This window comes from Protopterus annectens, chromosome 7.part0, assembly GCF_019279795.1.
Source record: "Protopterus annectens isolate FY-2018-M chromosome 7.part0, PAN1.0, whole genome shotgun sequence".
Taxonomy (NCBI): domain Eukaryota; kingdom Metazoa; phylum Chordata; order Ceratodontiformes; family Protopteridae; genus Protopterus; species Protopterus annectens.
The window spans coordinates 1,683,791,587-1,683,808,177 of record NC_056739.1 but is presented as its reverse complement, the minus strand read 5'-3'; the positions used below and the strand labels follow the sequence as shown (position 1 = coordinate 1,683,808,177).

General features: G+C 41.2%; 1 protein-coding gene across 1 annotated transcript in view; it reads right to left on the bottom strand.

Moving 5' to 3' along the window:
- Positions 1 to 7,517: 7,517 nt before the first annotated feature.
- The window catches only part of ABHD2 (abhydrolase domain containing 2, acylglycerol lipase), a 1,158,770-nt gene continuing 1,149,696 nt past the window's right edge, over positions 7,518 to 16,591 (bottom strand). The window contains 1 exon segment of the mRNA XM_044078196.1: positions 7,518 to 10,096. Coding sequence (XP_043934131.1) covers positions 9,903 to 10,096 — 194 coding nt within the window. The 3' untranslated portion in view covers positions 7,518 to 9,902.

The window sequence follows — 16,591 nt, the reverse complement described above, 5'->3', positions numbered from 1 at the left end:
AATTGAAAGAAGGTTTTGATATTGCAACAGGTTGATTTTCAGCCATGTAGATGGTGCTTTTGTGTGGATGGCCAGAGAGGGAGTGGTGTGTTTGCATGCATGTTTGGAGTGTTTCAGTGAACTTGAAGTAAAAAGAAGCAAATGAGTGTTTAATGGATGTGCCTTCAGGTGGGTGGCGTGGGACTGCAATGCTAGATTATGCATATCTCAGTTGCAGGACTTTTGAAGGGAAGTCTCAGCCACAGAGTGGGTGTGCCTGTAGAGCTTTGCATGAGTTTTGTATAAAAGCAGTTTGGGGATGACTGCTTGCACACTATACCAGAGGAGGCTTCCAAACTGCAGTTGCTTCTACACTAGATTTTTTTTGCGGGGGGGTTTTTGAGATACTTTGTCTGGATTTGATAATGTGCATGTTATGTGGGGGTGGGGGTGGACCCACAGATGACCAAACTTTTTCTAGGAGGAATCTTGATTAAAACATTTCTGAGCTTTTGCTTTTATGTCGCTGCTTGCTAGTAATGGGAGTTCTGCTTTCTGCACCTGCTTTGTTGGGAGACATTGAACTAATGTACGTGTTTATTGCTTGAACTGCTGTGCATACATTATGTGGCATGGTGTCTGACACAGTGGATAGCCCATTTATCCTTGCTTCGATCGTATGCTGATGATGGGGGCTATGATCCTTTGTATACAGTGGGTTTCGACTGTGGCACAAACATCTGTTTATGTATTGGTGGAGTATGCCAGTTTGTTTTTTTTTTTTTTTTGTTTTTTGAGGTAAACTAGTTTCTGATACTTTCATTGCTGTGTACCGTGTTCATGCCTTGAATTCTCTGACACTGGAAGTCATGGTTGAGAAATGTGTCAGCTGCTGTTTGTGCTGTATTCATGGCTTTCACTGCTGAATAGGATAAAGGGCCAGGCCTAGGATTTGAAAGAAAACTGTCGATCGCTGACACCAGGGAGTTTTCGGGTCTCATTGCACATGGTGTTGGTTTGCTGCAACGCAGGTGGGAAAAAGGGAACCTGGTAGGCCTGGGCCGTATGTTCGCAGGGGTTTGGTTCTTGGCAGGGAGCAAGCTGGAGGTCAATTAGGGTGTCATATTGTGGGTTGCTGTTCATGATCGAAGTAACCCCTTGCATCATTATTTTTGGATAGGTGAGGCTTGGAAACATTGTGCTCTTGTGAGCAGGCCCGCAGCAGCTTGATTCTATACACTTGTTCTTTCATTGGTGGATGCTGCCAGCTATTGTTAGTGCAGCATTGTTGTATTGCATATGAAAATAGGGTTTACTGCATAAGATGGTTTAGCGTTCTCAGTTGGTACCAAATCTTAAGATCATCTAATGGCCTGGGTCGTCTTGGTTTTGTGTAGTGTCAGCTGAGGAGTGGTGGTTGTTGACGTCCCATTGTAGCTTGTTCGCGGGCTTTCTGAGGCTAGTGAGCAACTGCTTTGGCCACGCAGGCGCAGAGAAGGGGAGGCATGTTTAGCATAGGAATAGTGGCCCAGACTGGTGTTGGGACTTAGTATTGTCGTGAGGGTTGTTATTTTTTTCCAGAGAGTATTAACAGTGGCTGCTAGAAAGTTAAGTGTGCAAGAAGACTGCGTGGGTTCAGGGGGCTAAGCATCAGACATTGTAGGCTGTGGAAATTTTCCTGCTACTGCAGGATCAGTTTGGTATTGGCTTGCTCGGGGGGCGGTTAACCTTCAAAGAAAGAAGTTCTCTTGGTTTAGTCTTCCTACCACTAAAGCACCAAGAAGTGCAAATATTTTGCTAAACTCTGGTATTACATTTTGAAAAGGTTTTGTTTTACACCACCCTGCATTAGACAAAGATCGGTATCACAAACAGTGGAGGTACCAGTTAATTAAATTTGGTTACAGAACTTAACAAGCTGGGGAGGCATAAGGGGTCCCATGCTCTGCGAGTGTTCAACTGTCATGCATGGACAGTCAACCCCTTATTAGAGAATAGCATTTAGGCAATAGTTTATTTATATACACATAATTAAATAAATAAGTTTAAAAAGGGGGGGGCATGGGGACAGGTAACCACTTTAAATGTACATGTCTTTGGTTAACTGCATAGTATGACTCAAGCGTGCATGATTATGGCATGTTTTGGGCCTGTTTCTAATATAGTACTGGTGTTCTTACAAGTGCGGGCTAAGGATTGAGGGTTGAAGTCAGAAAATAATGACGGACATTTGAGTTTACACTTCATATCCTTTAGAAAATTATAATAAAGAGAACATGACGTGCTGTCAATTTTCCGGGTCGTAGGAGCAACATGTAAAGTGTCCCTAGTTACGGGCTGGTTTTCTCCCTTTATGGTGGCTAGGGTTCCTCATTTGGAGATGGAAGGTTGAGAGTTAGGCAGATGGTTTTGCAATATAGGTTAGCTTGGCCTATACAGTGCACTAATGGATGTGGAATGGAATTGCAAGGTTACCCTGGTTTGTCGATATTGATATGTCCCCTTCATGTGTGGGGTTACTTGTAATATACTCGACTGGTAGTACAATTCACATTGGTATTTGTTAGGGTTATTAGAAGCTTAGTTTTAGTTACAGCTGCTTGGTCATAGGTGTGTTGGGTGCTGGTACATTCCTTCCCGGGTTGGCAGGATAGGCTGTCTTGGAGGATGTCTCTGATTGTACGTTATGTATTTTATAATTTATATGTCCCCTTTTTTCTTTCTTGCAGATGGGGTTTTGGAACACTGCTGCTATAATTTGGAATAGGTGGGCATAAAGTGGAGCATTTTAGAAGACTTACTTTTGTTCCTTTTCTTTGTAGATGGTGGTGTCAGGAGTACCATTTGGGGCGATACACTATGAGTTTGCAGATGATGGAAGCAGAGGTGAGCGAGAAGGTTAAACATGGCTCATGATGGCAACAGTTACAATAAAGTTCTGAATAATCACCTTATTAATGCATGTCAGAGCTCTGTGTTTAATTAGTGGGAGCTGATTATTGCATTGGTATAGCGGGCAAGTAGGGAAGAGGTAGGTGGGGGGGCCAGGGGAAACGCTGTTGGGGCAGGCTAGGGGTCCCTCGGGATGAGTAGAGTCACGACATTCATAGGAGCACAGGAACTTATTAGTCTAAAGCCTTAGGGTTCTTGCAAGCCAGTAAGTTTAATATTTTCCAGGTGCGTTGTTTACACAGATCATCGAAGGTTTTAGGGAAGCTTTGTTGCAGGATATGGCAGCCAAATGTCAGGTTTCGATTCCTTACCACAGGTAAAGGTAACATAGGGGAAGTGAACCTTTGGGGGGAAATGCCAGGGACAAGCAGTGGTTAAGGAAGGTTAGTAGTTCAGTGTTCTAGTTTGGACGGTTGCTAGGAGCCTTTGAGTGGTTAACGCACAGCCTGAACTGGGAGTTTGGTGGGCTAAGGTGATATACTACAGTTGATAGGGTCGTGGCTACAGGTTGTGATTCTGTTCAGGTTAACCCATGATTAGTGGCTGGAAGGAAGTGGTTTAAAAGGAATGTATTCTCTTGGATCAGATGTCCCGGTGGTACAGTGGAGTCATGGGCATTTCCATTTTATTTGTTTCATTAGGGCGCATTTCAGAGATGGTATGCAGGATCCTAAGGGCTTTACAGAGGATGGCTACATCGAATGATGTTTGGCTTAACCTTTCACTTTATGGGAGGTAGCTGGTTGAACAATTTTGGGTAGAAGGGAGGGGGAACAGCCTGGTCAGGCTCGTTGGCAGAGTAGAGAGACAGGCTTGCCCTCTTCTGTTCCCCCCTCTGGTGTCTGGATGTTCATTTATAGGACCTAGGGAAAGGAAAATGAGCAGCTGGAGGAAGCTTGCTGAATGGATGAGTAAGCTGAGGTAAGGATGCTGCTTATTTGGTGGATGGTAATTCAATGAATGGTGTATAAAGTGAGAAGGGAAGCTGCTTCATAAGTAAATGAGCAGAGGTATGGACCCTGCTTACTGAGCAGGGTGAGTAGGTACGCTGCCCTGATTAACATTACAAGGATGTTTATGCTGCGTTTAGAATCAATGATATGTTAGAGTTGTAAATAATACAGCAGGTGAACAAAGCTATGTTATGGAAGTTTTAATAAAGGTCATCAAATGTCATTTGGCGTGATGTGTTTATTGAAGGGGACCGGGACAAATATAAAATGGAACTCCCCCAAAAAAAAACTGTGGAACAGAACATTTTAGCCATGAACCAGAGCACAAAATAGAATGCCTTGCAGCATTAAATGATTATTAAAACAGCTGTAAGCCTTTTTAACTCAGGTGAAAATGTACACAAGTAAATATATTTTACAAGATGAACAAGGTGATATATGGTCCCCATCTCAACATATCTGCCAAGGACACTGTGGGGTTGCAACAACATGACTGCAATCACATTATACAAAAGCTGCTTCTCACATGTGACCTTGACACAGTTAAGATGAACAGTGAGGGAAGCCACATATCATGGTACTGGATGTTTAAAGGATAAGGGGCAAAGGGAGGACAAAACAAAATTAGGTGGTAGCACAAAGAAATTAGTGCACATAATGAGGGAAACAAACTTAATATCTTAATAACACTTCGCACACAGACTGCTCTCGTTTCTGTCTAAAAAGAGATGTATTAAAATCTTGGGCAATGTTCTCTTTTGTCTATAAATGAGTACGGAAAGTTTAGAAATGTAAAGTCGGTTAGCCCAAATCATCTTTAAAATGGTACTAACCAGAAATGTACAAGAAATCCAATCTGATGATGTGAAATGTATATTTTACTTTTTATAAATATTTTGATAAAGATGATGAGAATAAGGACCAAGTATGTTATAAAGCAATTCTAGATTCCGGTCAGTTGTTTAGAGGAGAAGTAGACACTTCATTTTGTTTACAGATGCAGTCTGTTTTGCCCTTTCTATATTAGTCAGTCTTCAGAGGTTCATAGATGCATAGGTGATTACTAGGCTAATGGCACAAAAGCCTTGACAAGCCGAGTCAATAACACCCAGGATATCACATTATATCTTAATTCCTCAGATATGGGATGGGTTAGTATCATGGTAGTGGGTCTTAGGGTGTTGGATCCCTGAGTCATTTTATAGATTGAATCTGTCCACAACAGACATGAACAGCTGAATTCATTGTTTTCCATCCATTCATCCAAAGAGGGTCAGGAACGGGCTTTGTTTTAAGAAGATGGGAAGTTTAGTCCATAGATGAGGTAGCCTTTGGGATAAGGATATGTCTCTCCAGCAAGTTTTGCTAGAGTCACAAACAGGATTCACATCCATGGAACACATAACCCTCAAATAATGTAACACTTTCATTAGGGCTTGATCAGAAAATGACTTGTAGGTCAGGCATAAGTCACCTCTCAATAAACTATATGAGGAGTAAAGGCACAAGGGCCTTTAGTTGGTACGCCTATGATAGTTGTCTTAAGCTCTGTATGTTTTTAGTGAGAAACCTAATGGGCTGCTCCAACTGGTGTAAGTGTCTGGTTAATTACATGCATAGGTGAGCATTATACCCAATTATGGGCCTGATGAGGGCAAGTACAATGGTACTATGATTTCCTGTGAACTTGATGCCACACCTTTACTTATCAGTTGAGCCACAGAGAAGAATTTCCTCACTACCACAGATACATGGTGGTCAAAGTTTAGGTTATTTTCTGTGTTCCTAGTTCCCTCACCACTGGGTTTACTTTTAGGGGTATGTGATCAATATTATACTTTGCAAGGATATCTGATTTACTGAAGAGTATGATTACACATTTTTTAGCATTTAGTCTCGGACCATGGTTTTGGTACCAGTCATTTTTAGGCCTGTTTGTAGGATGCCAACATTGTTTGATTGCTTCCAGCTTATGGTTGTCAATGAACTTGGTGAACCAGAGGCTCCCAAAACTTGCCTTCACTTCAGAGAAGTATATAAAAAGCAAAAGGAAGACCACTGGCTCAGCCTTCAACAACAGTACAAAACCAAAGTTCTTTAGGAGCAAAGATCGTTGAAAATACTCCTTCACAAGACCCTTGTCAGCAAGAACAAATAAACCAGCATGTAGATGTTTAAGACTGGAACAAAACTTCTTTATTGACACAACACAGTAAATCCAAGCGCTTTCGCCTGAGAATCTCAGGCTTTTTCAAGGTAAATTGACTGTGTGGCCATTCAATATATATAACACTCTTAATAGGCCAAACTCATTAATTAAATCATGAAGAATTAGTCAATTAAAAACAGTTGTTATTACCTTCAAATAAAATAGTTCGTGTTTTAAAGTGCTATAGTACTTGTAAAACCAGTATTCATTTAACATTCATAAAACCACGTAATTTAAAAAATGTGTGCATTTTAAAATGAAGTTATACTTCTGATGAGTAAACTTTACAAAAATAAAAGGATTTTTTATATAATAACATACTACATAGTGTTCACCCTTACAAAAAAATATTGCCAAAAGCGTGTTATTTTGTGAAAATGAATAATACAAATTATCTACAGAATAATATATATAACCATCATGAGTCAGTCATCCAAAAGAATTAAATTGAATGTAATAGATAGAGACCTAGTCTTTATGAGGAAACGTGTAAATAAATACACCAGGACCAAACCCATTAAATATATGATGTTGGATATAAACATAAAGTTTTAAATTACAGTTTGTTCCTCCTCATTTTAAGTATACTCCTTAAACTAATACTGTCATTCATGCCCGGGTGCCTTGTGGCATCTAGTTTACTTAAACTAGATGCCACAAGGCACCCAGGCATGAATGACAGTATTAGTTTAAGGAGTATACTTAAAATGAGGAGGAACAAACTGTAATTTAAAACTTTATGTTTATATCCAACATCATATATTTAATGGGTTTGGTCCTGGTGTATTTATTTACACGTTTCCTCATAAAGACTAGGTCTCTATCTATTACATTCAATTTAATTCTTTTGGATGACTGACTCATGATGGTTATATATATTATTCTTTAGATAATTTGTATTATTCATTTTCACAAAATAACACGCTTTTGGCAATATTTTTTTGTAAGGGTGAACACTATGTAGTATGTTATTATATAAAAAATCCTTTTATTTTTGTAAAGTTTACTCATCAGAAGTATAACTTCATTTTAAAATGCACACATTTTTTAAATTACGTGGTTTTATGAATGTTAAATGAATACTGGTTTTACAAGTACTATAGCACTTTAAAACACGAACTATTTTATTTGAAGGTAATAACAACTGTTTTTAATTGACTAATTCTTCATGATTTAATTAATGAGTTTGGCCTATTAAGAGTGTTATATATATTGAATGGCCACACAGTCAATTTACCTTGAAAAAGCCTGAGATTCTCAGGCGAAAGCGCTTGGATTTGCTGCGTTGTGTCAATAAAGAAGTTTTGTTCCAGTCTTAAACATCTACATGCTGGTTTATTTGTTCTTGCTGACAAGGGTCTTGTGAAGGAGTATTTTCAACGATCTTTGCTCCTAAAGAACTTTGGTTTTGTACTGTTGTTGAAGGCTGAGCCAGTGGTCTTCCTTTTGCTTTTCAGAGAAGTATATACCAAACATGAGGGGTCCCAAAACTGAGCCCTGTGGGACACCGCTAACAACAGGTTTCTTATCAGAAGTGGATTCACCTATCTGAACATGTGTACTGTTAGTGAGCCAGTTTGCTATCCAGCTAACAATTAGGCGCTTATGCCTAACTCAATAAGTTTACCTATGATCCCTGAGTGGGGGATTGTGCTGAAGGCTTTGGCCAGGTCTATATAAGCAGTGTGTACCATTTTACCCTCATCCATGCACCTGGTGACTTTCTTGAAGAAGTCCACCAGATTGAGCAGGGAAGACCTCCCTTTGATAAAGCCGAATTGGGCCTGGTCCAGTGTTTGGAGATTTCCTATGTCGTTACTGATCAGGTCCATGACATTTCTCTCCATGGCCTTGCAGATAACATTAGTCAAGCTTATGGGCTCTATAGTTCTTTGTGTCAGTTAGGGCCCTCCCCCTTTGTGCACAGGGATGACTTTTGCAGTTCTCTATTCCTCTGTGACAAAGCCCGCCTGAAGGCTGTAGTTAAATATGGCTTTTAGCAGCTCTGACAGATTCTGTTTTAAGCTGTTTAAGAAGCATCCTGGAATGTTGTTGGGACCCATGGAGGCTGTGTTTTTGGCTTTAGTGAGCACAGTAAGGACCTGTTCCCTCACAATGACAAGCAAACGCAAATTGTTTCTTTTTGGGAGTTGTTACTTGGTTGAGATGCTCTTTTTCATGCATGCACTACTTGTCCTTAGAATGTTAACTACTTTCATACTATGTAAGCATGTTAAAATGTGCACACACACACTATGCACTGCCAACCATGACAGAGGTACCACAGCAAGGCAACACATCCAGGTCCTGCAGTCTTGCTCATCCTTATGGAATGTAAAACATAAGTGATTATTAGATAATTCTTAAAATGTTTCCCTACCCTATTTCAAAAAAGATTCAGAATTGACCAAATCTAGCAGTTTAAGTGGGTTGAAATTTTTATGAGCCATCCTGTAGGAATACATAGGTCTCTAGACCTGAAAGCAGCATTTGCGTATTCTAACTGTAATCCTAGAATTCACCTCAGATTACATAGGAGAGGAGACTAATCCAGCTGCCACATGCTATTGGACATAATTTCCCAGTTGGGGTAAATTTAGGTAACCATCAGATGTATTAATATATTGCCAAACATTAGCAGACTAACGATTTTAATATAAATCTCGGTATCTGAGAAAGACTACCAAATAATAAATAGTGATGGCTGTGGCAGTGAAACAAATGCCCATCTTCTTGTAGCTACATTTATTTTGGCCTGCTAATTCTGCAAACCTATAGAAATCTTTGGCTGGAACACAGAAGAATCAAATTTAAAGACAGCACACTGTGTGCACATTGATGCAATCTGATAATTAGAGAGGTGACGGACACAACCGTCAGAAGGCAGTACACAACAAGGTATAATAATTTTGCTGTGTGTTCTGTCAATAAACTCAACAGTGCATGTTTATCACAGTTTACTATAACAGAATTTTTGAAGGCTCAAGGCAAAATATGTATCCATTTGATCCCAAAACAAGTGGCTGATATGGTAAACCCTACAAATAAATATACCTTTTCTAACTCATTATTGCTCTTAAAGTCACGTGTCTGAACTAATATAATAACATAAGACAGCACGTGACATAAGAAATAAAAAATATAATAATAATCATGCAAGGTACATGGCTAAAGTACTTTTTGACTACCAGTGGTAGCCAGATCAAGGCAAAAGGAATAAAGTGCTAGTTGCTGTGAACAGTGCATGAGTCAAGTGAATGCAAGAAGAGTCTCCTGAACAAGGAATGATATGAAGATGCTTAGTACACAGAAATGAAAATGTATCATGATTTGAGATTGACCACAGCATTCAACAAGGCCCTACCACACAATCTTCTCAAAGAAAACAAAATAAATTGGAATGGGTCCTAAAGAATTTGCTGGACAGTGCCAAAAAAGTACAAATCTGAATGTACAATTACTGGAGTGGCTAGTTTTGGTTAATGTGATCAGGAAGTACATGGAACAAGACTCAAAATGTTCCAAAAACCATTAAAGCAAATAACTAATTTATAAGTAACTTGAAAGATTCATTACTACCTCCCTGGTAAATGTAAAAAAAAAAAAAATCACAGTTTTACCACGGAAAATCTATAAAAAATCCTGTACTTGATAATATTTTCAGGTTTATGATTGTCTTGAACCCTATCAGCATTCATTAAAATACAGTAGACATCCATCTCTCTTACAGTGGTCAAACTCCTGTAAAAGACATTCACAGAAGATAAAGATCTGAGACACCTTCTATTGAGAATACATGTGCATAAACTTCACTCGTTAGGGCTAGTCTGCTCAGCCTTCATACACTGTAGCTTGTTTTTTTCCCATTGACAAATGGCATTGACATACTCCACAATCAGCTTATCCATCCAAGTTAGAGGTTCTGGAAAAAGTACAGCTCCCTCAAAGAAGCCCAAGTGACCTCCATGCCGTGACAGAACAAACATTGCATTTTCTTTTTTCTCTGCAAAACAGGAAGTAAAAAGAAAAAAAAAATGTAAATTAATTTTTAAAGTGCTTTAAGCTACCACTGCCGTTCTATGAAGATAGTGCAACTGAAGTCTAATGTCATACCAAGATTAACATTCAGTGTTACTGAGGATTTAAGATACACACACTAGCCGAATTAGAGCTTTAAAACAACTTTGATTAAAGTAACACATCAAATTGGCACCTTGGCAGTATGTCTTCAACTGTTTCCAGAATTTGCCAATGCATTACATGCTTTTATATAATCCATAGTTTATAAATAAGAACAAACCATTTAAAAAATAATTTAATTTACAATAAATACCTTACAATTATCTGAAGCTTACTTAAACAATTACTAGCCAAAACATACAAGTGGTATGTATACATGCAGAATAAGTGCTGGACACTCTAAGAATGCCGGAAATACATCTTGTTGTGTCATTCAGTTTTAATTAATACAGGAATGAAGGGAGATCAGAAATAGCTTTCAGCAGTAGTACACAATAAATATACTGTTATGCAGTACTTTATTACAAAAAACATTTGAAAGTAGCAGGACAGTTCTAAGTGATTGATCAGAAAACATTTGTCAAGCAGATGATACCAGACTATTCCAAAGACATACTGCTTTTGGGAAAAGATGATCCACTGGATTCACAAACAGTGTGTAGCCATTGTACATGAGAATTACACAGTGTATTCTTGCACATGGTCCAAAAAGTCATGCAATTAGGAAAGGCAACTTGTGTTACTGTTCTGGACATACAGATATAAATCCAAGGATCTTCCCTCATATTTCAGCTTCTTCCTCATAAAATGTGTTATTTCCTGGCAAACCACTGAGGACTGAAGTTTGTAAATGACAGGTGTTTGAGTTTAAAAACTTTATATCCCTTCAGAAAATGCATGCTAACACAAGAGCTATTCTAGTAACTTTCTAAGTTTCTAAGAGAAATACACAGAAACCTTGCTAAAAGGATACAAAGCCTAAACAATATGTCCTACACAGACCAACTCAAAGTCCTGTCACTATACAAGGTATCCCTACAGACTGCTATAAGATGACTTGTGTCTGGCATACAAGGCATCTTCTGACCCAATACTGATGGGACCTATTGCACATCAGCAAGTCAAATGGCATCAGAAATACTCCATCTAGGCACCTAAACCTCTTCTGCAACATTAACAGAATCGTTTGGAGAGACATACATCTTACAGAGGATACTGCTGCTCTGGATCACTCTCCCCCATCTAAGTAAAAAAAGCCCTGTCCATATTCAAGCGCAACTTGGATCTACGGATGGGTAGTAGAAGATTTACCCCACTACTGTCCCCTATACTATTAACTGACAGAGGCAGTTCTTGAATGCTTGATCCCATGAATGGGTCCCTTCAAATTATCTATGGTATAGTACCAGTTATTCTCACTGGGGTGATCTATAATCATTGACCATGGGATGGGTAGGGCCAATCTAACACCAAACGAGAGAGGTCAATTTAAGCAACAAAAGTTATACTGACTAGTCATAAAATGTCCCACAAGGCAGCTAGCCTTGTATTAATCAATGAAATAATTGAAAGCTGTCCATGACTGTGGATCTTTGTCACCCCCTTTATTTTCAGTTTTTCCATATTTCATGCACAATGAGGTTAAGAGGTAGAAATCAAAGCAGTAGAGAACACAGGAAGCTTCATCTTATGTTTGCCAAAGCTGACCATGCCTCAAGTAGGGTACATAACACAGACTCGGTTATTACACAGTAGAATCCAACAGCACTGACAACCAGAAAATGTATTTTCACTACATTAGTTCTTTGCAAAAGCAATCATAACACACTGAAAAACATGTTGCAAAGTAGAATACCAGATCCCAATGTATATGGAAAGTACAAAATATCTACCCTTCATTAAGCAAGACTAAGCATACACCTCTGAATGTAATACTGTGGATCACTGCAGGTGACAAAGTCAGGTTGATGGGATCATAAATGTCTATTACCTTACTGGATTGCTGTGCAACATACTGCAAGGGTCTGCAGCCACGGCCATGTGCAATTATTAAATACCTTTTTCTAGTTGACCGTGACTGTAGAGCATAAGAACATCTGTGTAAACTAAAATGTTGGGAATCTAGACCTGGGGAAACATCAGCTGGCAGGCTGTGTCCATATCACATGCCACTATTATGACCAATGCCAAGAGTGTCTACGGTAACTAGCTTCATTGTCAGAAACTATAGTGCCATATGCAACTCTGTAACACTGTTCTATAAATGGACATTCAGGCAATTTATGTGTGTACCCACTGATGGTGTTGCCCTGCCATGTTATGCACAGCAACATATCAAATTTTCAGGTAAATGGAGATACTTCTGTGCAAAGTCAGTATGAACCTGCAAAGGTATCTATATACAAGTCTCAAAAAACAAAAACAAAACAAAAACAAACAGGACCGTAGAAGAAAAAAAAAAAAAAAAAAAAAAAACAAAAGGAAAAAAAAAAAAAAGTTATGTACTCACCATAATGTTCCATCTGAGTAGTTATACTTCATTTTTCTGCAACCTGTGGGTATATGGATCCGTATCAGATCAGAGCCGGCAACTATTTTTCTAGCATCTGCTCCAAGCTCTGAGCTCCTCCCCTTACCCACAATGCCATACCATCTCCTATCTTCCCTCAGATCGAGTTTGCTGCAACTAAAAACATAAGCAACTCAGCCCAATGAACTAAACCTGAAAAAACAGAACAAGGTCCGGGGGACAGAGGGAGGGAATGTTGCAGAAAAATGAAGTATAACTATTCAGAAGGAACGTTATGGTGAGTACATAACTTCTTTATCTGAAGTAGTTAACTTCATTTTATCTGCAACCTGAGGAGTCCCCAGCTACTCCAATCCTGGGAGGCCCTTATAGAAGGATATTCCTGAGCACCGCAGAGCCAAAGGATGCTCTACCCATAGAAATCAGATCTAATTTGTAATGGGAAATGAAGGTATGTGAACTGGTCCAGGTCGCTGCTGCACAAATGTCATCCAAAGGCACCCTAGACCAAAAAGCAGCAGAAGTCCCCATGGACCTGGTGGAGTGAGCCTTTACAATACCATGAGGAAATTAACCTTTTGCTTTGTAGGCATGTGAAATACAAATAGTGATCCATCTGGCCAAAGAAACTTTAGAAATAGCTTTTCACATAAATGCTTTGGAAAAGGAAACAATTGGTCAGTCTTGCGGAAAGACTTCGTTCTATGAAGATAAAAACAAAGCTGTCTATGAACATCTAACAAATGCAGTTTGTATTCACCTTTATTTTGGAAGTTAGGAAAGAAAATGGGCAGATTAATGGACTGGTTTATGTTTGCTTCAGATGCCACTTTGGGTAAGAAGGAAGGATTAGTACGGAGAGAGACCCTATCCTTGTAGAAGACCAAATACGGAGGCATGGCAGGCAGACAGAGCTTGAAGCTCAGAAACCCTCCTAGCAGATGTAATGGCGACTAGGAAAGCAGTCTTCCAGGACAAAAATTTCAAGTCTACCGAAGCTGCAGGTTCGAAAGGAGGAGCCACCAATGCCTGTAAAACAAAGGTAAGGTCTCAAGGAGCACTGAATCCTTGACAGGTGGACGTAACAGAAAAGTACCTTTAAGAAAAGCCTTGCATAGCCTAGAGGAGGCTAAGGCAATGTTGTCTTCACCAACATGAAAACTGGAAATGGCTGCCAATTGTACTTTAACTGTGGAGGAATTAGCGCCTTGCTGAAAAAATGCCAGACAGGAAATCCAACACCGCTGGAATAGGGGCTGTAAAGGGATCTAGTTTTCTCTGTGAGGACCAAATGGAAAAACGCTTCCATTTACTGCAATAAAGTTTCCTAGGGGAGTCTATAAGAGAAGCCACCAGAATGGATTTTACTGGGGATGAAAGACCGGGAGTCCTGGCAATTAATGGAACTGGAGCAACCAGGCTGTCAGCTTGAGACTGTCCTGATCGGGAGGACGGGCCCCAGACGGATGGGAGATTAGATCCGGGCAGGGATCCAGATCCCACAAGGGAGCTAAGAAATGAGACCAAAGGAATGGGAACTAAACCCAATGAGGCCAGAATGGGACAATGAGGATCACTTTGCACCGCAGTCGGCAAGCTTTCTGAAGAAACTTCAGAATGAGTGGCAAGGGTGGATAAGCATACAGAAGCCCAGGGGAGCCAAGCATGCGCTAGAGCATCTCTGGGGACTTCCCCTGGTGAGGAAATCAGAGCAAAGAACTCACTGCACTTCACATTGGATGGAGATGTGAAGAGATCGCAGCAAGGCTGACCCCATGCAAGGAAGATCTCCTCCACTACTGACTGTTTCAGAGACCACTTGTACGGCATCAGAATGGCCCGACTCAATCTGTCCGCTAAAATGTTGGAGCACCCCGGGATGTGCGTTGCAATCAAAAACTGACCGGTGGAGATTGCCCATTCCCACACTCTCATGGCCTCGCGACATAGGGGGTAGGATCTGGTTCCCCCCTGCTTGTTGATATACCAGACAATCGACATGTTGTCTGACTGAACTGCAATCAATCCGAGAGGGAGGACAGTGTGAAAGGCTTCCAACAATAAAAGCACTGCCCTCATCTCTAGAACATTTACGTGCAACTTGGTCTTTGACTGGGACCACGTGCCTTGGACTGTCCTTCCCAAACAGTGTTCCACCCACCCGAGTTGGGAGGCGTTCGTGGTCACTGTGGCCTGGACTGGAGATAACGCAAAGAGGCATCCTTCTGATATCTCCGGTGAACTTAACCACCAAAGAAGAGATGTCCTGCAGACGTGACTGATCTTGATCGGAAATTCCATGGGCAGGTCTAGCCAAGACCACTGAACAGCCAGAGTCCATTGATGAACCCGCATGCGAAGGCGCGCACAAGGGAGAATCTATATGGCGGCAGCCATGGAGCCCACAGCCTGGAGAACCTCGCTCGCCTTTGGAGACTTGGAGTTCGCTATCTGAGCTATGTGGCACCTGAGGTATGAGATCCTGTCTGGAGTTAAGAATACCTTCATCTGCAAAGTGTCTAGCCTTGCCCCAATGAAGTCTAGAACTTGTACTGGTCGCAATTGGGATTTCTGAACATTGACTAATTCCCAGTAGATTTGCCAACTGAATGAAGTAATCCCAGGCCAGACACAGGTGATGCTTGTTGGTAGCAGCGAAGAGCCAGTCGTCCAGGTATGGAAACACCTGAATACCCTGAAGCCTCAGGTAAGCTGCTACAACTGCCACTACCTTGGTGAGCACCCTGGGGGCTGTGGTGAGACCAAAGGGTAGGGCTCTGAACTGAAAATGACTGGCTCCCAGCCAGAAGCGCAGAAACCTCCTGGAGCTTCTGTGTATTTTGATGTGGTAGTAAAGAACTTTGAGTAGACTCCTGATCCAGACTGATCGGGGGAGACCTGTTCGATGGCTCATTTGAGAAGCAGCTTTGAAACCAGCAAAGCTGCGGCCTCCCTGTGAGGGGGTGGAACATCCGGGAGGTGTTTTGGAATATTTGGAGGGGCAATGAATGGGATCGAGTAACCTCTGGATATTATCTGTAACACCCAGCGATCTGTCGTAATGGACTCCCATGCCACTGGGTGTAAGGACAATCTTCCCCCGACTGCCTCCAGAGTAGGACAGTTGGGCAACCCCTCAGGGCTGCTGACTGGGTCTATCAGAAAAAGGTTCCATAGACCCAAAATTCCTGGGACCCCCTCTACCTCTGGGTCGGCATCGATCCTGTCCCCCTCTGCCTCTGGGGGAATAGATGTCCTGAGAATCCCGGGAAAACTGAGATTTTCAGAACCACATCTTCTTCTGCCCTCTGATTCCTAGAGAAGGACCGCTGAGGGTTAGAGAAGTGTATCCCGAAGGCAGACTAAGTCTTCCCGTCCTTTTCGCTCTGGAAAAGTGTGTCACGTACTGTCTCCCCAAACAGGGAAGAACCGTCATAGGGAGTGTTGATAAACGATGCCTTGAAAACGGTCTGCAAACTGACACAACCTGAGCCAGGCATGACACCTCATGGCTATGCCTGTCCCAGCTGCCCTAGCTGCTCCTTCCATAGCATGGGGAAGGAGTTGCATTGATGTGTTTGAGACTGACTTCAGAGTAGACATTTTCACCGAGAACAACTGTCTATTCTGCGGCGATAAAGACTCTGGGGGTGACTCAGCGAATTCCAAAGCAAGGTATCACTGAAGCTGGATCACATGTGCCAAATAATTCAGCACACGGATTGAAAAGGTTGCTGAGGAATAGACGCGCTTCCCAAACCTATCCGCCGACCTGGACTCCTTGTCGGGTGGGTGAACTGAGGAACTCTCCTGTGCTTGTTCCTTCTTTGTGGCCACTGCAACCAACATAGCATCAACTGGAGCTCCTTTTGACCAAGGTTGTCTGTCGGAAGGGGGGAGACAAAATCTTGTCAGGGCATTTGGGGATGGGTTCTATGGTGTTAGCCT